At 46.0% G+C, this 24513-nt stretch overlaps 1 protein-coding gene across 1 annotated transcript in view; it reads right to left on the bottom strand.

Moving 5' to 3' along the window:
* CDH13 (cadherin 13) overlaps positions 1–24513 on the bottom strand; it is a 902416-nt gene that overhangs the window by 20563 nt on the left and 857340 nt on the right. Inside the window, exons 12-13 of the mRNA XM_073605913.1 lie at positions 9109–9336; positions 4077–4295 (exon numbers count right to left, since the gene is read on the bottom strand). Of these exons, the coding sequence (XP_073462014.1) occupies positions 4077–4295; positions 9109–9336 (447 nt within the window). The remainder of the gene's footprint in view (positions 1–4076; positions 4296–9108; positions 9337–24513) is intronic.

Below are 24513 nucleotides of genomic sequence, written 5' to 3'. Positions count from 1 at the left end.
GTGGTTAGCACTTCTGCCATGCTGGAAGAGGGTCAACCATTCGAACGCCAACCACAACACTACCTGCATGGAGTTGGAAGGTTCTCCATGATTGCGTGGCTTTCCTTCAGCTACTCTGGTTTCCTCCCACATTCCAAAGGCTTTCTCCCCAATAGGGACAGAGACAGCAACAAAATAACTTCTTTGTAGTATAGTGGTAAGGGTTGGGAACCTCTGTCATGTTTTTATTGTTGTGATTTTCAGTCCTTGTGACAGCCTACCTGCATAGAGTTTGCCTGTCCTCTCTGTGCTTGACTGGGTACTCCAATGCCTTTGAGTACCTTGCCAAAGACATGCTGGGAGGTTAATTGGCTCCTGTCCAAATTGGCACTAGTATCTGCCTAGTATGGACGGGAGATGTATGTTACCCATTATTTGGGTTGTGATCCCTTTAAGGGAAAATAGGAGACATTTCTGAGCACTCAGGGACCCATGTATTGGTGAGGAGTTTTAGGGCAGTCCAGATGAAGAGGAGAGGACTGATTGGCAATTCTTTCAGGATCGGCAAACCCTCATTTGGTAATACTAAAGCAGAAGGATGGAAGTGTGGATCTGAAACAGCTTCAGCCTTGGCTACTCCCAGGCCACACCCACTGATGCGTTTCACCGCACTCACAGGGCTTAGTCATAGCGTGGCCTGGGAGGAGCTGAGGTTGGGGGCCGATCTAGATCCACACTGAATACATGGGCTGATCGGTGTGCGGTATTGTGGATGCCGGCACCCACCGCTTCAGTGAAACACCGGAGCGTTAGCAGTGGTGCTTGGAGCATCACTCAAGGCCACTTTCATGGAGTTGAAGTCTCATTTGGGAATGAATTTGGAGGCTCAGGTTGGGAAAGACCCTCCAAACCCAGATTACAGGGACTCTGGTCCTAAAAGGGTTAACCCACCTGCAAGGGAGGCTTGAGAAGCAGCAGGAAGGAGTCAGCACGTGTCTATGAGGTGAAGTGGAGTAGTCCACAACTGTGAGAAGGTGTAGGCTCTCTGGCAACAGACTCAGATTGCTGAGCTCCTGCAGCTTTTATTGTACCCCGAAACAGATGGAAACCCTAAACCCAAGTGTGGGACTGGTACACTGGCGGTGAGCCATTTTGTGGTCTTAATTATACCAGGACTAAGGACTGTTTGCCTTTACTTTGCTGAAGAAAGCTATTTGCGTTTACTTGTTTTGGGAGAGCAATAAAGATTAATTGCCTTTACAAGGTGATCTCAGGACCTCCATATGACAGTGGTCACAGATGGCAATAAAACCTTGACGGGGGTTCTAACAATATCCCCCAAAAAATAACTTTTTCTTTTGTTTATATCAGGTACTTATATAGCGCCAACCATTTATATAATCACAAAAGTCCCTCAAGGAGCTTACAAATTAGTCTCCGACTTCGAGGAGCATACAATCTAAGGTCCCTAACTCACATTCATACATACATATACTAGGGCCACTTTAGACAGGAGCCAATCAACCAACCAACATGTCTTTGGCATGTGGAAGGAGACCCACGCTGGCACAGGGAGAACATGCAAACTCCATGCAGGTAGTGCCATGGTTGGTTGGAGGAGAGCACACGTTGCTCTCATGTCCTGCAAGCCAACGTTCTCCAGGAAGCTCCGAGTCTTCAGGCCTGGCTAGAGAAGGCAGCACCGTCCACGTTTCGGCGAGTCTCGCCTCTTGTGCGCCCTCCACCATCATCCCCCATTCCAGATTCCCATTTGTGAACAATGTTCTCACGCTCCGCTCAGCCGTGTCTTCTATCTGGGAGCAGCCGCGGCTTCTTCTAACGGCGCTCAGTACCAACACCCCAGAGGAATATCCGTTTTAATCTCCTTTTTTTTTCTCTTTTGAATTGAAATCTGGTTGGTGCAGATAAATGAAATGCGGTCTGTCCTGTGATTACGAAACGCTCTGCTGCCTTCCACTTCACCGCTTTACTTTTTGTTTGATAAGAAGATTCGGCTTGGTTTGGGCGATTCTTGTTGGACGTCCCGCCTGCAGGGAACGCGGATCGTTTTTTGCCAAATTCAAATTTTAGTAATAAGTGCAATTTGATTGATTCGACTTTTAGGTTGGTGGACATAGATTGTTGGGCGTTCCAGAGGCGTAATTAGAACCTTCAAGGCCCTGGTGGAAGAATCCATGGAGGGCCCCTCTGACCCCTCTCTTCCCTCTGAGCCCAGGGGCCCTTCCTATTGATCCAGGAGCCCTTTACTCCCATCACGGGGCCCTTTATTACACCGGCTTGGGTAGGATTGACACCTTTTCTTCAAGCCAAACCCAAAACACTTTAGCGCCGCATGGCAATTTAGTTTATTGTAGTATACACTATACATATATTTTATAGGAGTCCCCCCTTACATCGGAGTCCACAGGGTTCTCCCTTTACATCTGAAATCCACATCAGAGTCCACACAGCCCCCCTTAGATCAGAGTCCACACAGCCCCCCTTAGATCAGAGTCCACACAGCCCCCCTTAGATCAGAGTCCACACAGCCCCCCTTAGATCAGAGTCCACAGAGCCCCCCTTAGATCAGAGTCCACACAGCCCCCCTTAGATCAGAGTCCACACAGCCCCCCTTAGATTAGAGTCCACACAGCCACCCTTAGATCAGAGTCCACAGAGCCCCCCTTAGATCAGAGTCCGCACAGCCCCCCTTAGATCAGAGTCCACAGAGCCCCCCTTAGATCAGAGTCCGCACAGCCCCCCTTAGATCAGAGTCCGCACAGCCCCCTTACATCAGAGTCCGCAGAGCCCCCCTTTCATCAGAGTCAGCAGAGCCCCCCTTACATCAGAGTCCGCAGAGCCCCTTACATCAGAGTCCGCAGAGCTCCTTACATCAGAGTCTGCAGAGCCCTCCTTTACATCAGAGTCCGCAGAGCCCCTTACATCAGAGTCTGCAGAGCCCCTTACATCAGAGTCTGCAGAGCCCTCCTTTACGTCAGAATCCCCCTTACATCAGAGTCCACAGAGTCCCTTACATCAGAGTCCACAGAGTCCCTTACATCAGAGTCCGCAGAGCCCCCTTTACATCAAAGTCTGCAGAGCCCTCCTTTACGTCTGAATCCGCAGAGTCTGCCTTACATCAGAGTCCACAGAGTCCCTTACATCAGAGTCTGCAGAGCCCTCCTTTACGTCAGAATCTGCAGAGCCCCCCTTACATCAGAGTCCACAGAGTCCCTTATATCAGAGTCCACAGAGTCCCTTACATCAGAGTCCGCAGAGCCCCCTTTACATCAGAGTCCGCAGAGCCCCCTTTACATCAGAGTCCGCAGAGCCCCCTTTACATCAGAGTCCGCAGAGCCCCCTTTACATCAGAGTCCGCAGAGCCCCCTTTACATCAGAGTCCGCAGAGCCCCCTTTACATCAGAGTCCGCAGAGCCCCCTTTACATCAGAGTCTGCAGAGCCCCCTTTACATCAGAGTCTGCAGAGCCCCCTTTACATTAGAGTCCGCAGAGCTCTCCTTCAATCAGAGCCTTCAGAATTTCCACTTACACTGTAAGGGGGATCTCTGTGGACTCTGAAATGTAAAAAGGAACCCTGATTTAAGGGGGGCTCTGATGTAAGGGGGAATGCTGTGGACTCTGGTGTAAGGGGAACTCTGCTCACCAAAGCCCCCCCCCCCTTACATCAGAGTCCACAGAGCACCTCTTACATCTGAGTCCCTCTTACATTAGTACTCACTGGGAGGCAGGAGAGAGGTGGGCATGCCACATGTGGTTAATTACAATTTTACAATACTTCATGCTTTCTTTTCCCCCACAAAAGTGGAGTTACCCTTTAAATAATTTGTAAAACTGGAGTAGGAGGAACATGAGTGCCTCCATTCCCAGTGTAGTACTCTACTAAGGGGATTAGATGGCCGGCTGTGGAATGATGGACCTCTCCCCTCCGATGGTCCTCACTTGGCCTATTTGGTGACAATGTAGCTTTCTATGAGGGAGACCTTCACTATAATATAGAAAGTGATCATAGAAACGTCTTCAGTATAAGTCAAACTTCAAACTCATTATTACAGACCCGGAATCACCGTTCTACTTACAGAAGAGGTTGTAGAATGTGAAGACGAGGACGAGGGCCGCGCTGACGTGGGGGGCATCAGCCGAACTGCAGTCTATTTTGCCTTTTTTGCACAAGCACACTTGGATGGTCAGGTCCGTGCTGTAGGACAGGGGCGGCTTCCCGGCGTCCGTTACCACCACTGGCACGTTGTAGTTGTTTTTCTTCAGGTTCTGTAGCAGGCTGACCTGTGCGTGGGTACCTGGAAGAAACCAGCAGGTCCTCCGTTAATTAAAATTACAGCAACAATGAGAGTTTGGCATTTCTGCTCTGCCCGTATGTCACGCTGGGCCAAACATCTAACATCTAACCCCCAACCCCTCCCAACGCGTACCGTCCGCTGCGTACAGCCCGCTCATTACTGAGTTCAGTTAATTGGGAAATTCAGATCATTCTCTTGAACTTTTTGTAAAAGTTTTTCACTCTCGCAGGTCTGCCGATTGACCTTTATTGAACGTTTTAAGATTCTTCACACTGCTGTGATCTTCTGGCCGCGTCCATTTCCAGACTGCCGGCCGCTGTGATCTGTATACAGAGGAGGTCTATGTGGACAGCAATGGTTGTAGGAGAGCGAGATAATCTGATGGAAGTCATACGCAGTTCAGCTCACAGCACCCTCATACACAGGAGTAGGATCCTCACCTTATTTATCACAATTAACAGAACTCCAGTCTCTCAATCAACATTTCTAAATCCACATTAACCATTTTTAATCCTTATGCTGCAAGTATTAGTAAATAGATAGGAAGGGGGATTATATTTACGCGTTTTATACTTTTTTTTTTTTTTACCATTCTTTAGTTACTTCCTGGTTTCTGGCCTAGGCCAAAATGATGTCATACATCTGAGAGTCATCAGGAGAAGGGGGAGGGGCTTTCTCAGCTAAGCACATAGACGTGCGCAGGGGGTGTGTGCATAGGCACACCCTAACATACCTCCCAACTTTTTGAGATGGGAATGAGGGACACCAATCAGCAAAATTATGCAGGCATAGGACACACCCCTTGCCACACCCCCTTAAAGGATATATATACATTATATTACCAAAAGTATTGGGACGCCTGCCTTTACACGCACATGAACTATAATGGCATCCCAGTCTTAGTCCGTAGGGTTCAATATTGAGTTGGCTCCGCCCTTTGCAGCTATAACAGCTTCAACTCTTCTGTGAAGGCCGTCCACAAGGTTTAGGAGTGTGTCTATGGGAATGTTTGACCATTCTTCCAGAAGAGTATTTGTGAGGTCAGGCACTGATGTTGGATGAGAAGGCCTGGCTCGCAATCTCCGCTCCTAATCCATCCCAAAGATCTTCTATCGGGTTGAGGTCAGGACTCTGTGCAGGCCAGGCAAGTTCCTCAACTCCAAACTCGCTCATCCATGTCTTTATGGACCTTGCTTTGTGCACTGGTCCAAAACATTTAGTGGAGGGTGGATTATGGTGTGGGGGGAGGGGGATTATGGTTTCGGTGGGGGGTGGATTATGGTGTGGGGTTGCTTTTCAGGGGTTGGCCCCTTAGTTCCAGTGAAGGGAACTCTTAAGACGTCAGCATACCAAGACATTTTGGACAATTTCATGCTCCCAACTTTGTGGGAACAGTTTGGGGACGGCCCCTTCCTGTTCCAACATGACTGCCCACCAGTGCCCAAAGCAAGGTCCATAAAGACATGGAGGAGCGTGCTTGGTTTGGATGAACTTGACTGGCCTGCACAGAGTCCTGACCTCAACCCGATAGAACACCTTTGGGATGAATTAGAGCGGAGACTGCAAGCCAGGCCTTCTCGTCCAACATCAGTGCCTGACCTCACGAATTCCCTTCTGTTAGAATGGTCAAACATTCCCATAGACACACTCCCAAACCTTATGGACTGACACCGGCACGCAATGAATCTCCCAGACCGAGCGCAGAGCGTCTGCAGGCCCCGGACACTCTCCTCCCTCACCACTTCCCTCCGCCGGTGACGCCGAGCGCAGAGCCGCACATGACGGAGGATTTCTTATTGATGACTTTCTGTGACTTTTCTCTAAACCTGAGAGGAGAAGAACTGCAGAGGAAGGAAATGGAATATTCAACAAAGAGGAACAATTCCCTCCATACAAAAATCATTCCTCACAACGTCTCTGAAGACGGATTTTTTCTCTGTATTATGTGATGGAGAGTAAAAAATCAGACAAGTTCTATTTTAAATTGTAAATGGGGGAGAAGAAGATTATATTGCCTTGTGAAAAAATATAGAAGTTCAAATATGAGTGTTAAAAAAAATCCTTTGATATATTATACAGAATTTATACTAAATTTTCTGTATAGAGCAGAAGTCTCCAAACTGCGGTCCTTTACTTTCCTATATCTGTCCATTGGGGCACTGACACCAATGATGGGGCACTATTCCTCCCACTGATACCAATGATGGGACACTATTCCTCCCACTGACACCAATGATGGGACACTATTCCTTCCACTGACCCCAATGATGGGACACTATTCCTCCCACTGACACCAATGATGGGACACTATTCCTTCCACTGACACCAATGATGGGGCACTATTCCTTCCACTGACACCAATGATGGGGCACTATTCCTCCCGCTGATACCAATGATGGGACACTATTCCTTCCACTGACACCAATGATGGGACACTATTCCTTCCACTGACCCCAATGATGGGACACTATTCCTTCCACTGACCCCAATGATGGGACACTATTCCTTCCACTGACACCAATGATGGGACACTATTCCTTCCACTGACCCCAATGATGGGACACTATTCCTCCCACTGACACCAATGATGGGACACTATTCCTTCCACTGACCCCAATGATGGGACACTATTCCTCCCACTGACACCAATGATGGGACACTATTCCTCCCACTGACACCAATGATGGGGCACTATTCCTCCAACTGATACCAATGATGGGGCACTATTCCTTCCACTGACACCAATGATGGGACACTATTCCTCCCACTGATACCAATGATGGGACACTATTCCTCCCACTGACACCAATGATGGGACACTATTCCTTCCACTGACCCCAATGATGGGACACTATTCCTCCCACTGATACCAATGATGGGACACTATTCCTCCCACTGACACCAATGATGGGACACTATTCCTTCCACTGACCCCAATGATGGGACACTATTCCTCCCACTGACACCAATGATGGGACACTATTCCTTCCACTGACACCAATGATGGGGCACTATTCCTCCCGCTGATACCAATGATGGGACACTATTCCTCCCACTGACACCAATGATGGGACACTATTCCTTCCACTGACCCCAATGATGGGACACTATTCCTCCCACTGACACCAATGATGGGACACTATTCCTTCCACTGACCCCAATGATGGGACACTATTCCTCCCACTGACACCAATGATGGGACACTATTCCTCCCACTGACACCAATGATGGGGCACTATTCCTCCAACTGATACCAATGATGGGGCACTATTCCTTCCACTGACACCAATGATGGGACACTATTCCTCCTACTGATACCAATGATGGGGCACTATTCCTCCCACTGACACCAATGATGGGACACTATTCCTCCTACTGATACCAATGATGGGGCACTATTCCTTCCACTGACACCAATGATGGGACACTATTCCTCCTACTGATACCAATGATGGGGCACTATTCCTCCCACTGACACCAATGATGGGACACTATTCCTCCCACTGACACCAATGATGGGACACTATTCCTCCCACTGACACCAATGATGGGGCACTATTCCTCCCACTGACACCAATGATGGGACACTATTCCTCCCACTGACACCAATGATGGGACACTATTCCTCCCACTGACACCAATGATGGGACACTATTCCTCCTACTGATACCAATGATGGGACACTATTCCTCCCACTGACACCAATGATGGGACACTATTCCTTCCATTGACCCCAATGATGGGACACTATTCCTCCCACTGACACCAATGATGGGGCACTATTCCTCCTACTGATACCAATGATGGGGCACTATTCCTCCCACTGACACCAATGATGGGACACTATTCCTCCCACTGACACCAATGATGGGACACTATTCCTCCCACTGACCCCAATGATGGGACACTATTCCTCCCACTGACACCAATGATGGGGCACTATTCCTCCCACTGACACCAATGATGGGGCACTATTCCTCCCACTGATGCCAAAGATGGGGCATTATTCCTCTCACTGATGCCAATGATGGAGTGGCCCAGCAGGCCCCACCCACTACAGTCTTCCTACAGGAAGGGGCGGAGACCAGACCAGTCCCCCCGCACAATGAGAGGGCAGCAGTGGACGGTCTTTATTACAGGAAGTCTCACACTGGATTACTGCCCAGATCTGGAAGAAATACACAAAGATCACAGAGATTCAAGGAAGAGGACACATGAGGAATGGATTTAGACCATATTTGCTTATCCCGGAGTTCAGCTTTAATATTTTAGTACAGGTCCACTTCAAGAGATCTATTTTTTTTTTTATTCGCTGTACGAATGTGACAAACATTTGCAGAGCCACAATCAAAAATGCAATATCATTTTTTTCCAATGATCATCAGCGCCATCTAGAGGCCATGGTGTGGATTTTTTTTCTGCAATAATTCAATCAGGAAAAAATGCTGCATTTTGGCCACTAGATGGAGCTGACGATCACAGAATATAATCATATTAGACAAAACAAGGCAATTTTTTATTTTGTTTGTCCCATTCATAGAGTAGTTTTTGTTTACAAAGATACCCCTTCATTATTTGGGAAGGCGCCTCGAGCTGCACCGGACCTGAATGGAAGTTTCTGACACCAGTGCTGAACACATAGGAACTCCGGTGTGTGCAAATGTTGATAGCACCTCTTCCTCCTGGAATACTTGAGGGGTCCATCATTGACCACTTTGGATGACATTTACCTGATCCGGTCCTTCAATGCAGATTCTGATACCCACCAGAACCTCTCCATGGACATTTCTGGGTGATTTCAGTGCAAACTCACCATTTAGTTGGTTGATTTTCCACGCCGGGCCGGCTTGTTTGCCCAGGTCGAATTTGAAGGGTTCGGAGTTCGGATGAAGGTCGCGGTCCCACGCCACCAGAGTAATAACGTTGAGGTCTTTGGAGTCTTCGCACATCTTGGCCGAGGTTGGGTTGATGTATGGTGCATTGTCATTAACGTCTTCTAATGTAATTTGTAATGTCCCCGTGCCAGTAGCTGGAGGAGTGCCTGGTGGAGAGACATGGACGTGCATTAAATACAGGAACGCAATCTCTTCGCCTGCCAAGTACATCGTGATTGTACATTTTGTGCCGTGTTAATTACCGGCTCGTGTGTAGTGAGTAACAATACATTTGCTCTATTAGCGCTTTCCACTAATCCTCTCACATTGGGGGTTGTCAAACATTTTTTTTCTAAGGGCTCTTTTACACTAGAAGTAGAGGGGTGGTAAAACCCTGCAATTGGGCCGTGTTGCTTCTTCTCCTCTATGCTGCCCATCTTGACCTTTGCTACATTTAACAGATTCTTCTCCTCTATGCTGCCCATCTTGACCTTTTTCTACATTTAACAGATTCTTCTCCTGTCTGCTGCCCAACTTGACCTTTGCTACATTGCTGGGTAATGCTAATGTCTGCTGCTTGTCCTGACCTTTACTACATTTGACAGATTCTTCTCCTGTCTTAAGCCCGTCTTGACCTTTGCTACTCTGCTGGGTAATTCTACTGTCTGCTGCTTGTCCTGACCTTTAACACAATTAACAAATTCTTCTCTTGTCTGCTGCCCATCTTGACCTTTGCTACATTACAGGATACTTCTACTGTCTGCTGCTTGCCCTGACCTTTGCTACATTTAATGGATTCTTTTCCTGTCTGCTGCCCGTCTTAACCTTTGCTACATTATTGTGTAATTCTGTCTGCTGCCTGCCCTGACCTTTACTACATTTGACTGAATCTTCTCCTGTCTTATGCCCGTCTTGACCTTCGCTACTCTGCTGGGTAATTCTAATGTCTGCTGCCTGCCCTGACCTTTACTACATTTGACAGATTCTTCTCCTGTCTTATGCCCGTCTTGACCTTCGCTACTCTGCTGGGTAATTCTAATGTCTGCTGCCTGCCCTGACCTTTACTACATTTGACTGATTCTTCTCCTGTCTTATGCCCGTCTTGACCTTTGCTACTCTGCTGGGTAATTCTAATGTCTGCTGCCTGCCCTGACCTTTACTACATTTGACAGATTCTTCTCCTGTCTTATGCCCGTCTTGACCTTCGCTACTCTGCTGGGTAATTCTAATGTCTGCTGCCTGCCCTGACCTTTACTACATTTGACAGATTCTTCTCCTGTTTTATGCCCGTCTTGACCTTTGCTACTCTGCTGGGTAATTCTAATGCCTGCTGCCTGCCCTGACCTTTACTTCTATTAACCGATTCTTCTCTTGTCTTCTGACCATCTTGATCTTTGCTACATTACAGAGTAGTTCTACTGTCTGCTGCCAGAACTGACCTTTGCTACATTTAACAGAGTCTTCTCCTGTCTGCTTCCTGTCTTGATTGAACTGTGATACATTACCATTTACTTCTACTGCTTGCTGCCTGCCCTGACCTTTGTTACATTTAATGGATTCTTATTCCATTTGCTGCCTCTGTTGACCTTTGCTACATTACTGAGTACTTCATTTCTGGCTGCCTCCTCTGACCTTTGCTACATTTAATGGCTACATTACTGAGTACTTCAACTTCTGGCTGCCCGCTCTGACCTTTGATACATTTAACAGTTTCTTATCCTGTCTACTTCCTGTCTTGACCTTTGCTACATTGCTGGGTACTTCTACTGTCTGCTGCAAGCCTTGACCTTTGCTACATTTTATGGATTCTTCACCTGTATGCCGCCTGTCTTGAACTGTGATACATTACCATTTAGTTCTACTGCCTGCTGCCTGCCCTGACCTTTGCTACATTTAATGGATTCTTCTTCTGTTTGCTGCCTGTGTTGACCTTTGCTACAATACTGAGTACTTCAACTTCTGGCTACCTGCTCTGACCTTTTCTACATTTAAGAGTTTCTAACAGTTTCTTATCCTGCCTACTTCCTGTCTTGACCTTTGCTACATTGCCGGGTACTTCTCCTGTCTGCTGCAAGCCTTGACCTTTGCTACATTTTATGGATTCTTCACCTGGGTGCTGCCTGTCTTAACATTTGCTACATTGCCAGGTATTTCTATTGTCCACTGTCTGCCCTGAGCGGTCCTACATTTAATGGATTCTCCTCCTATCTGTTGCCCATCTTGACCTTTAATACATTCTTTGGGTATTTCTGTTGTCTGCCGCCTGCCCTGACCTTGGCTAAGTTCACAGATAATGCCTGCCACCAACTGCCAGACCTGAAATGGTTCCATTTAGTTTCTTCCATCACTATTTATTACGTCTATCCTCTATTATCTTGGGTCTGCAAGTAAAATTCTACATCCAGAGTGTATAGCTCCCCATATGAAGTCCTAAGGGACATCTAGCACTGGTAGGCCTGCTTGCCCTAATCACGTCTCCTCCAGGCCAATTGTGACATTTCTCTCATACATGTAAAAAAATTGTATTGCTAGAAAATTACTTAGACACCCCAAACATTATAAATGGCCCTTGAGAATAAAAAGGTGGGAGTTGCAATTTTTATATCACGCGATATTTGCACAGCGGTTTTTGAAATGCAAATATTTTGGAAAAAAGATACACATTAAGAATTTTAGTTTACACAAACACAATATAATACCCAATTGTATGGTACAACATAAAAGATGTCACCGATCAGGGTAAAGAGCCGATGAAGTAGGCTCTTTACCATGTGATCAGCTGTGTCCAATCAGAACTAATCACAGTGTAAATATGAAATGCCAGTTATCGCATTCCTCAGTGGGGAAATCTGCCCTGATTATTAGTGCAGCCCCATCAGTGCTGCCATTCAGTGCCCATCAGTGCTGTCAATCAGTGCCAATCAGTGCTGCCAATCAGTGCCCTGACTATTAGTGCAGCCCCATCAGTGCTGCAATTCAGTGCCCATCAGTAATGCCCTTCAGTGCCCATCAGTGCTGCCAATCAGTGCCCATCAGTGCTGCCAATCAGTGCCCTGATTATTAGTGCTGCCCTTCAGTGCCCATCAGTAATGCCAATCAGTGCCCATCAGTGCTGTCAATCAGTGCCCATCAGTGCTTGCAATCAGTGCCCTGATTATTAGTGCAGCCCCATCAGTAATGGCCTTCCGTGCCCATCAGTGATGCCCTTCAGTGCCCATCAGTGCTGCCAATCAGTGCCCTGATTATTAGTGCAGCCCCGTAAGTGCTGCCCTTCAGTGCCCATCAGTGATGCCTGTTAGTGCCCATCGGTGCTGGCAATCAGTGATGCCTGTTAGTGCCCATCAGTGCTGACAATCAGTGATGCCTGTTAGTGCCCATCAGTGCTGACAAACTGTGCCCTTATTATCAGTGCATCTCCATCAGTGATGCCCTTCAGTGCCCATCAGTGTTGCCTATCAGTGCCCATCGGTGCTGCCTGTAAGTGCTCATCAGTGCCTCCAATCAGTGCTGCCTATCAGTGGCCATAGGTGCTACCTATCAGTGCCTCCTCATCAGTGCCCATCAGTGCTGACAATCTGTGCCCTGATTATTAGTGCAGCTCCATCAGTGCTGCTCTTCAGTGCCCATGAGTGATGCCTGTTAGTGCCCATTAGTGCTGTCAATCGGTGTCCTGATTATTAGTGCAGCCCCATCAGTGATGCCCTTCAGTGCCCGTCAGTGCTGCCTGTAATTGCTCATCAGTGCCTCCAATCAGTGCCTCCTATCAGTGGCCATAGGTGCTGCCGTATCAGTTCCCGTCAGTGAAGGACAAAAATGATTTATTTACAAAATCTTATAACAGAAACTAGGAAAAAAAGGTTTTTAAAATTTTTCAGGTTTTTTTCATTTGTTTAGCAGAAAAAAAAACACCAGTGGTGATTACATACCAGCAAAAGAAAGCTCTGTCTGTCTCAAAAAAATGATAAAAATTTCGTATGGGTACAGCATTGCATGACCGCGCAATTGTCATTCAAAGTGTGACAGCGCTGAAAGCTGAAAATCGTCCTGGGCAGGAAGGGGGTGAAAGTGCCAGGTATTGAAGGGGGTGAAAGTGCCCGGTATTGAAGGGGGTGAAGGTGCCCGGTACTGAAGGGAGTGAAGGTGCCCGGTATTGAAGGGGGTGAAAGTGCCGGTATTTAAGGGGTGAAGGTGCCCGGTGTTGAAGGGGGATGAAGGTGCCCGGTATTGAAGGGGGATGAAGGTGCCCGGTGTTGAAGGGGGATGAAGGTGCCCGGTATTGAAGGGGGATGAAGGTGCCCGGTATTGAAGGGGGATGAAGGTGCCCGGTATTGAAGGGGGATGAAGGTGCCCGGTATTGAAGGGGGTGAAGGTGCCCGGTATTGAAGGGGGTGAAGGTGCCCGGTATTGAAGGGGTGAAGGTGCCCGGTATTGAAGGGGGTGAAGGTGCCCGGTATTGAAGGGGGTGAAGGTGCCCGATATTGAAGGGGGTGAAGGTGCCCGGTATTGAAGGGGGTGAAGGTGCCCGGTATTGAAGGGGGTGAAAGTGCCCGGTATTGAAGGGGGTGAAAGTGCCCGGTATTGAAGGGGGTGAAAGTGCCCGGTATTGAAGGGGGTGAAGGTGCCCGGTGTTGAAGGGGGATGAAGGTGCCCGGTATTGAAGGGGGATGAAGGTGCCCGGTGTTGAAGGGGGATGAAGGTGCCCGGTATTGAAGGGGGATGAAGGTGCCCGGTATTGAAGGGGGATGAAGGTGCCCGGTATTGAAGGGGGATGAAGGTGCCCGGTATTGAAGGGGGTGAAGGTGCCCGGTATTGAAGGGGGTGAAGGTGCCCGGTATTGAAGGGGTGAAGGTGCCCGGTATTGAAGGGGGTGAAGGTGCCCGGTATTGAAGGGGGTGAAGGTGCCCGATATTGAAGGGGGTGAAGGTGCCCGGTATTGAAGGGGGTGAAGGTGCCCGGTATTGAAGGGGGTGAAAGTGCCTGGTATTGGAGGGGTTAAACTACGTAGGGGGTTCTTTACTGTCAGAGTGGTAAGAATGTGGAACTCCCTTCCACAGTGGGTGGTGTTCTGTGGGTGAGCATTTTAGCAAATGCAATATACAGGGATATAGGAAACAGTAACACAACACCCACACGGGGTGAACTGGATCGACTGTTGTCTTTATTGAACCTTACAAACCAGTATCGGGAAAAGGTTTGTTTATTACCCAGGTCAAGGATGCAGAACTGCGCCCCCTCCCCCACTGTTAATGCATGTTGTAGAATGAGTTTTACTGCCCTGTGTCCAATCTCTGCCCCCCGCTTCGCTGTGCCCAGGGCAGCTGCCCCTCCTGCCCACCCCTTGTCCCGGCCGTGTTACCAGTTATGTAGCTATGAGTTTAGCTTCCCTTCCATGATAAATAGACGGATACTAATTCCCATTTTTTTATATTTAAGTAACTTTAATAAAACCTTCACAGGGACAACCAATCCATTTCTAGGCTGCGAAAAAAAAAAAAAAATTAAAGTTGGCTTTTGGCGCCGTGCCACCTTCTGTTTAGGAAAATAAGAACGACTTTGCAGAGCAAAAAGCTTAAATTTCAATAAATGAGCGTCAGCCTTCTAAAATTCCATTAATCGCGCTCGCGGAGAAAACAAGTTGATGTGACAAGTGATAGGAGCGGGTGACACTCCATCCATTTCAATCAGCCGATCCCGCAACGCGCTCTCCACTCCCTATTGTGTCTGAAAAACTTCTCCAACCGGCTTCGCTTGCCAGAGCTTCTTTTAATGAAAAATAAATTATTTTTCACTTTTGATTGGTCTAATTGAATTTGTAATACGAATCCGGCGCCTTCCCTTGAATCTTGATGTATTATTAAGAAAAGTCGCGGGCGCGGAATGGATGAAAAACACAATGGGGTGTTTGAAATATGATCACAAAAGTCAGCCTTTCATGCATCTAATTAAATTGCTGACTTTAATTCCGAATGCATTATTTCCAGGCCGGACTGATAGCGTCTAAGCCGCGTCGTTATCTTTTTATTCCCCAGACAGTCATATTAAAAAAAAAAAAAAATTGAAAGAAATGAAAAAAAAAAAAAAAGACATTTTGAAATTAAGAAACTGTCAGCAGTTGTATTTTTTTTTTTTTCCCTGCCATGTAAATGGATATTTTTACTGCTTAGAGACCGTAATCTATTAGAAATGGGAATAAAGAGATTTCGTTGGGAGTTTATCAAACCGGGAGCAGTTGTGCCTAGCAACCAATCAGCTTCTAGCCTCAGCTTGCTCAGTTTAGACATGTGCGCCGTCAATAAATTTGTTTCGTTTCGTTCCGTTTCGTATTAGAATTAATTCGTATTTCGTAATTTGTGTCCGAAATTTCATACGAAATACGAATTTTTCGTTAGGTTCAATAACGTTTCGTAACAATTACGAATGTTCGTTAGGAATTTGGATCCGAAATTGGTAAACGAAGTTTCGTATTTCGTACAAAATTCGGAAGCATAGCAATTCGTGTTTCGGATCCTCCCGAATGTACGAATTTACGGAAATTCCTACCAATTTTCGACTCGTACAAAACTAATCGCACATGTCTAGCTCAGTTAGGCTTTGAGAATGAAAGCTGGAAGCTGATTGGCTGCCATGCAAAACCGCCTTAGATTCTGTCTGCCCCCTCCTGGCTTGGTTCGTACTAGGGGCCGCGGGTTTCTGGTTGCAGGCGGGGGGGGGGGATCGCATTGGATTCCCACACCCGCAGCCGAATCACGCAACACCCCCCACGCAACTCAGCCCGCAATGCGATCATGGGTGTGGGAACCGCAAGGAAACCACATGGTTAGACAGTCATTGGCTTCTGCTGCTGTCAATCTAATCCAGTGAGTAGGGGGGCGGGGCTAAGCCAAGCTGGGCGTGTGTGTTTCAATAGATGCACACAGCCCGGTTTGGGAAGTATATAGAGAGGCAAGGGGGACGATACAAGTAATGGGACATGTCTTCTGTCCAGTAGTGATGGGCGAACGGTTCAGTCCTGAGCATCGTTTCGGCCCTCGAACAGCACCGTTCATGTAGAGAAATTATTTAAGAATTAATTCATTGAAACCGCGATCTCTTTAAATTTATAAAAGTGCAAAAAGTGCTAAAAATGCATAAACCAGTGCCAATAAACACAACAAAATATATATGTGTCATCCAAAATGTATCTAATATAAGTGTCCAAGATACTAAATCAACTGTTCAGAAGTTCGAAAGATCAAAAAACACACATTGATGTGCAAAAATAAAGTGTCCAAATGAACAATTTGTGTATAATATATCTTCCAATACTCGACCAACAGCAAAGAAATAGATCTTCCACCACCATCACCAGCCACACATCCTACTCACCAGAATCCAATGACACCCATTACAGGTAGTCATAAACGCTTTCGGAAGAAGCCAATGAAGAATCTCACGACCACGGCTTCAATCCGAACGATTATGTCACCAGGATTTCAGGTACTAGTGGATGTATTGTGGGGAAACTCAATGTGGAAATGATCGTATCAAAACATCAATGCCGTGGGTTAAAAGAAGAAGAAAAAGGCTCCCATAGTAAAGTATGTCAAAAATGTTATCAAAAATCGAAGTAAAAACAAGTAAAATCTTCACAGCAGCTAAGCAGTATAACACACCATGTGTTTGGAGACGCCACGCTCAAGCCACCCTACGTGCTTCGTCAGCACGCTCTGACGTCATCAGTGGTCATGCACTCGTTCGTGTGACCGCTAAACACCCGAATTTGTGGGGTGCTCAGCAGGATTTTTGCCGCTGAGCGCCCCCCCCCCCCCAATACACTTCATGCTGGACAGTACATTCTAAGCCCTGATTGCCAGAAGCAATGCACCTGCAGGTGCAAGGCTTTGCCCAATCAGGACACAGTGAATAGCTGGTTGTTAAGGAGCGAGTCAGGAAGCCGGCCACCACGTCCTTAACAACGGATCAATCATCAAGCCCGCTGACAGCTGAACAGAAAAAAAAACATTCCTGGGAATGGAAAAATGTGAAAATAAAACGGCATGGGCTGCCCTCCCCCCCCCCAATTAATACCAGGCCTTTTGGGTCTGGTAGGGATTCTAAGGGGGACCCCATGCCAAAAAATAAACAAAAACAGTGTGGGATCCCCCCACAATCCATGCTAGACCCTTATCCTAACATGCAGCCTGGCATGGCCAGGAATGGGGGGGGGGGGGGCAAGTGTGCGCCCTCCCCCTCCTGAATCATACCAGGCCACATTGCCTGAACAAAGGTTAATGATGTTTTTATGTTGTATATTTCTCTATTTTTCATCTAACCATACATGATTCATAGCCATGAGATTGTGTTTGCACATACAAGCCTAATCAGCAGACATAATTCCCTTTCGAGAACATTTTGACTTTGCTGGAATGCATCGTACGACTTTAACTCTTGTTTAGACCAGTTTCAAACGATCTACCTCCTATCGTTTTAACTGTATATAAGCTCGGGATTTTCGTAAACTGAACATATTTTAACCTCATCCTCGTCTGTGGAGTCATTGTGTGTTCCCGGAGCTCCGTTCTTGGGGTCCCCCAGCTGTCCGGTTCTGAAAGTCCCCAAGAATAGGAGGGTGCTTTGGGGCCACCAAGATGATGGGGCAGGGTGCCCAAAAAGTGGATCATAGAGAGACATGTCTTGAAGAAAACCAAGGAATAGAAGAGCAGTAAAAAATGAAACTATATGTGGGGGTGGAGGAGTTGACTACTCCTTTAATAAGCCACCCTTTGAGCTCCAGACAAGTGACTTTGCCTAGGCTGAGATGATGTCATCAGTATGCAGGAAGCATTTCCTCAGTCTTTTTCCCCGGTTATCGGACTTCAATACTGTCCCTTTGAAGCAACTGTCAAGGTAATATAGGGCTGCAGCAAGGGCTGATCTGTGTTAAACATTCATGAACACATGCCCCAGGATTCACCTCATTGTATCATCTGAGCTTAAATCTCAGTCCAGGAAGTAGATGCTGACTGTGAATAATGCTGGAAGACAAATGGCTCCGTCCTTCTGGAGTATATGAAGCCATTGCCAGGAGGGGTACTGTGATCTTTTAGAGAAGTAATAAGTGTTACACTTACACAATACTTTGCATGCACTTCACATATAAAAAGCAACATCTGATAGTTGATCTCCTTTAAATATATCCGACTTGATTGTCATTTAAGCCGTTCAAAGTGTTTCTTTGCATGTGGGTCACGTTTGTTACTGTACTTTGATAAGGGTCCCCGCAGGGTGTGTGATGCTTATTCGCTCCTTCATGAAGCCCTTGATGTTCCTTCACTATGCTTGAATAAATGTGTACCTGACAAAAAAAAGGATGTCTGGTGTGCTGGCAAGACCTTGTTCTCTATCGCATAAGGAAGGCAACATCCATCGCGTTGCTTTGGCGTTCACCTACAAAGTGCCTAAAGTTGTAGGGAGTTTGATATGGGGGAAGTGGTTATGTTGCTCTGCTGCTTGAAAACCAAAGCAATCACTACGATATGGGAAGGTGTGTGTATGGGGGGGGGGGGGGTGAGGCACCAATGATGGCTCAGTTGAGACGAGGAAGTGAATCACACTAAAGGCCCGTACACACCATCTGACTTTTTTGACAACAAACATGCTGATTAGCTGTTTTAAGGCAAAATCCGACCGTGCGTACGCTCCATTGGACAAACTTTTTCGGTTTTCATCTGACTTTTGTTGGCTGTGCGAACGGACAAACTTTCCGGCAACAAAAGTCCGATGGAGCAAAGTCCGATCGTGTGCTCGGACTTTTGTACAAAAACTACAAACACGCATGCTCAGAACCAACGCAAAAGATCAGACAACAATACAGAAGTTGACCAAAGGGTGGTGCCGGAGAATTGAACATCCTCTTTTTGAAGTGTCGTCAGTACGTTGAAACGTCACTACGTTCGTGTTTGTTGCCGAAACAAAAGTCCTGCCGTGTGTATGCTTAATTAGTTGACGGCCAACGCCCTTTGTACAAAAATCCACAGGAAAGTTTGTACAAAGTCCGATCGCGTGTATGAGGCTTAAGGCATGAATCCTCACTGGAACGCACTTGAAGGAGGCTGAATGGGCACAGCTGCTCCCCGGGCCTTGTGAATACTACTTACGGTACTACAAGATCCTGGTGTACTATTGGGATAGTACACCAGGATGCCCCGGGGGCTGGATAAAAGCAAGCACAGAGCTGCAGTTTGAAGACCACTTGTCTATACGATTAGAGACAAACAGGATACATTCCACTACATCTGGTCGGGCTCTATGAATTATCCCTTTGAAAATAGACAAGTCTACGGGAGAGGCCTCGTTAACAAGCCCCGCAAACATGGAGTACAATTTAAGGTTAATAGACAGGGTTCATCTACTTGATAAATGTGTGAAAAAGTTCCCATTGTTGAAAAGTAAAAGTGTTGAAGACCTCGTACAGCAAAAACCAGCAGAAAGCCTTGTCAAACCATCCCAGGGGTCCCCCCCAGGCAGAGGAAGGGTTAGCGCAACGCGCTGTGACAACACTACCGCCGAAATCTCATTTCATCTGTGAACATAAATACACAGTGTTGCCGGCATTGTAATCATGTCCTTGTATCCAGTAATTTAGATAGGAAATCTCTTTCAGATGCGTTAATAAGCGCCGAAGCACAGCAGCTGTATTAAACCCTGATTTCATCACTTTAATTTTTAATCAAGGCTGCGTGATGACATATTAAAGCAATATTTCTTGTGTAATTTATGTGATTAAAATAGCAAAAAGAGAGGCATCTGGAGCGGCATTCTTAATTATAGCACTGGCGAGCCCGAGATAAGGGGAGTAATTGTGTTGCTATCAAACTAATTGTTTTCCCGCAAAACAGGTAGGAACAGAAAGTGCCAATTAATCTAATCAGAAGGCTCGATAATCGAGGGCTCCATCGTCCAATGTCATATTCTAAGCTTTGACTGTCCTTGTCGTTTTATCAAAGAGTCAGCGTCCTTTTTATTTATCCGTTTGCAAATTATACAAAGTGGTCTTGCCAATATTCCCAAAGCAAGAATCTCTGGGCCAAACAGGCCACTCCTACTTATGGCCAAACCCATCTAATTCATCCTACACGTACAGTAGACACACAAAAGACACACAGAAGACACCTTCTCAAGCAGTTCAGTTTATGCCAACCATTCTCAACCAGGGTTCTATGGAACCCTAGAATATCTGTTGGCAAATTGTACAAAACAGGCTTGCCAATATTCCCAAAACAAAATTAGGGGCCAAAGAGGCCACTCCTACCCATGATCAAACCCACCTCATTCATCGTACACAAAGACACACAGAAGGCATCTTCTCAACCAGTTCAGTCTATACCAGCCATTCTCAACCAGGGTTTCCTGGAGCTCTAGTGTTCCTCAAGAGGTTGCTAGGAGTTCCTTGGGTTGTGGCTTACTGGCTCCAGTAAGAACTTATTTATTTCCTTTTGCAAGTGAAACACTCTTATGCCCCGTACACATGAGCAGATTTTCCGTCGGAAAAATCTTGGATGGTTTTTCCAACGTAATTCCGCTCAAACTTGGCTTACATACACACGGTCACACAAAAGTTCACTGAACTTTCGACTGTCAAGAACGCGGTGATGTACAACACTACGACAAGCCGAGAAAATGAAGTTCAATGCTTCCGAGCATGCGCCAAATTGTTTCTGAGCATGTGTAGGAATTTTGAGCGTCTGAATTGCTACAGACGATCGGAATTTCCAACCGAAAAATTGAGAACCTGCTCTCAATCTTTTGCTGGCGGGAATTCGGCCAGCAAAAGTCCGATGGAGCATACACAGTCGTATTTTCCGACCAAAAGCTCTCATCGGTCTTTTGCTGGCCGAATTTCCGATCGTGTGTACACGGCATAAGTGTAGATCTGAGATAACAACAACACAGTAATTAGTAGTGTAAGAATCTTGCTTATCCAGTTGCTCACAACACATTCTTTTAGACCAGCCATTCTCAACATGGAACCTAGGGTCCCTCAAGAGGTTGCTAGGGGTTCCTTAAACTGTGGCTGATTGTCCTCCCATCTGACGGTGCCTACATGATTCCAATACCATTTGGTAGAGCCAGTGGCATGGCACCAATGATCTCTTTAGCTGTAAGGGTGTTTGACTACCAATGCAAGGGTTACATTCTTCCTATTGACCACCAGTGGAAGGGGCATTTTTCCCACTGACCCCAGATTAATTGGTTTTAGTAAGGGTTCCCCGAGACCTAAAAAATTATTTTAAAGGTTTCCTCTAGGGAAGCCTTTCTCAACCAAAGGTTTTCAACCAAGAGTTCTTCCAGGGGTTGCTGGGGGTTTCTTGAGGACTGAGCCATTTCTGCCTTGCTGATTAGTAACCAATGAAACGAAAGATCTTTTTTTAGCTATCGAGGGGAGGGGGGAATTTTTTTCACTGACCACAAGTGTAAGGAGCATTCTTGCCACTTAATACAAATGTAAGGAGCATTCTTCCCACTGACCATCACACTAATGTACTGTGAACTGAAGATATAGTAGTTATCAGCAGAAGTTCCCCGAGACCAGAAAATAATTTCAAGGGTGCTTCCACGTTAAAAAGATTGAGAAACACTGCTCTAGGGTAAAAGGTTTGAGAAGGGCTGGTCGAGAAAGTTATGCTAGCCAAACGTATCATTTTTTAAACCCAGTTTTCTTTAAATCTGAGATTTTTCAATTCAACTTTTGGTCTCTCTTTTTAAATTAATTGAAATTCTCAATGAAACAAACTAGCTGATGCTGTAGAAATTCCCTATTGATTGGCTAAGATTCATTCAGAAATGACAAATGAGAGAATCAATTGGGGGAAAAAATTGCTACACAACACACGTTAAAGCCCCATAAAAAAATAAGAGGAAATTCTATGACCTGGAAAATTGCTTCTTCCTTTAATTAGATTGCGAAAAATTAAACATGACTGAAAATAACATACATGGTTTGGTTTTGTTACATTTGACTTGAATACTGAACGATTAACCAACTGGACTGGGGGAAAGCACCATAGGGTTTTAGGCATCTGAGCAAGTATAGTCCATATAATTTCACTGGTCCTAGGTGGGGACACTTGGCCGAAGGCCCAAGGGTAGTAAAAGCAGCAAGCACTACTGAGCAGGGTACCCTTGAGAGCCCAAAGATAATCACTCAGGGCTGCAATGGAAGATATATCGATGATATATGGTGCTGCAAGGCATGAGGTTGGAGATTATTGATAATGTGGGAATGGTCAATGCTTTGGTTTCATAGTTGGCACTACTGCAATCTGCCCGGTATTTACTAGGCTGTACTAAAATCTGTTTTAGACCTACCCGCAGGTGAGTCTTGAGACCCTAACCTTGGTTAAAGCAAACGAAGATAAGCTCCCTTTATGGAAGCTCATTGAGCTTTCTCAAACAGGGTCCACTTTACTTGTGGGTGGAAGACCCCACAACTGGCAAAACCCATTTCCCTTAGCATAAGCATTGTAATAAAGGTATTTGTAAGAACCTACTGAAGGTTAAAGAAACTCTTTCACCTTACCCATTTACATTTGGCTTACATGGTCAGCTCAAGCAATCTTCACCTCTAACATAATTCTATGAAAAGGCATCATAAGTAAACTGGTGGCATTTTACTAAAGAAGTACTTTTTCGCTTTGTCAAGTGAACTTGTGTTCACCGTGACCATCCAGTCAGGTGCAGAGGAATTTTTTAAAAATATAGAAATTTCCTCTGCATTTTATTGGATGGTAGAACTAAACATAGTTTGACTGAATAAGGTGAAAAATGTACTACTTTAGTAAATCAACCCCCCCCCCCCCCATTACTATGATACAAAAGGAAAATAGCCCATGGGACTTTGAATGAGGCAAGCATGGGAGTAAACAAAGTAGAGTAAAACATAGTAACATTGTTTATTAAAACCCGAGTAAATGCATAGACATAAAAGCCAAGCTGTTTAGCATGATGACAAATAGCTTAAAAACATGCACATGTTATTGTATACAATGTTAGAGTTGTACTGGCATCTATAACAACGTGTTTCGCGAGCCACTGCTCGCTTCTTCAGGAGTAGATCATTAGGTGCAGTATCTCTAGAAAAACAGTATGCATTAAAAATACGTATCATAAAATATCTTTTTGCAAATAGAGGCCCAAGTGGAGCCCCATACTTACAAAACGGAGAAACCGAGGTTCCAAAAAGTGATCCCCTAGGAGGCGGCCAATGCATCCCGTGGCCGCCTCCTATGGGATTACTTTTTGGAACCTCGGCTTCGCAATTTTGTAATTATGGGGCTCCATTTGGGCCTCTATTTGCAAAAAGATATTTTATGTGATATGTATTTTCAATGCATACTCCTGAAGAAGCGAGCAGTGGCTGGCGAAACACGTCGAGTTATAGATGCCAGTACAACTCTAACATTGTATACAATAACATGTGCATGTTTTCAAGCTATTTGTCATCATGCTAAACAGCTTGGTTTGTATGTCAATACATTTACTCAGGTTATAATAAATCACGTTACTATGTTTTACTCTACTTTGTTGGCCCCCAATGCTTGCCTCATTCAAAGTCCCATGGGCTATTTTCCTTTTTTTTGCATTACTTAGGGATGGAGGTATGTCATGGGTAGTATCAGACCTGTCTCTCTTTTTCTTTTTCCCCATTACTATGATGAACATGAACCTCCAATGACAATATAATAACGTGAAACCCGTTATCGTAATCAATGCACCAAAGGGGGTTTATAGTAGACATTTATTTATTTATTACAGGTATTTATATAGTGCCAAGAATACAGACCCCCTTTACCATGGCCCGGATCCGCTTATGCAGAGCGGACACGGACACAGCCCCCTCTGCTCTATGGGCAATTAGATGTAAATGGACCAGCTGTCCATTTATACTGGACTACTCTCTAATCTGATCCAGGCAGGCGGAGGGGAATGGATCCCCTTCTGTTTGTGTTTGCCGGATCGGAGTTGGACCGCTCGTGTGAAAGGGGCCTTACACAGCCCTTTACATACTGTACATTCAGTCCCTGCCCTGAAGGAACTTACAATCTGATGATGAAAAAGCTTGTAGCACTGCTCAAAGCTGGAGGCTTGAGTGTTTCCCTGACGGTGATCAGAATATGGGAGCAGGTGTCTAAGTTGACCAATCCAGAAGTGTTGGTGTACCGTAGATGAGACGCCGCTCAGACAACCCAGTTTTTACGTGATGTATGGCCTAAACCAGCGCTGCTGCGGCCATGCCCACTGATGCATTGCATCTCGCCCACCAGGGCTTGGTCACAGACCTCTGTGTCCAAGCCCCAGTGGGCAGG

Source organism: Aquarana catesbeiana, linkage group LG11, assembly GCF_042186555.1.
Source record: "Aquarana catesbeiana isolate 2022-GZ linkage group LG11, ASM4218655v1, whole genome shotgun sequence".
NCBI classification, from domain to species: domain Eukaryota; kingdom Metazoa; phylum Chordata; class Amphibia; order Anura; family Ranidae; genus Aquarana; species Aquarana catesbeiana.
The sequence above is the reverse complement of the archived record's forward strand: the minus strand, read 5'-3'. Positions and strand labels throughout refer to the sequence as shown.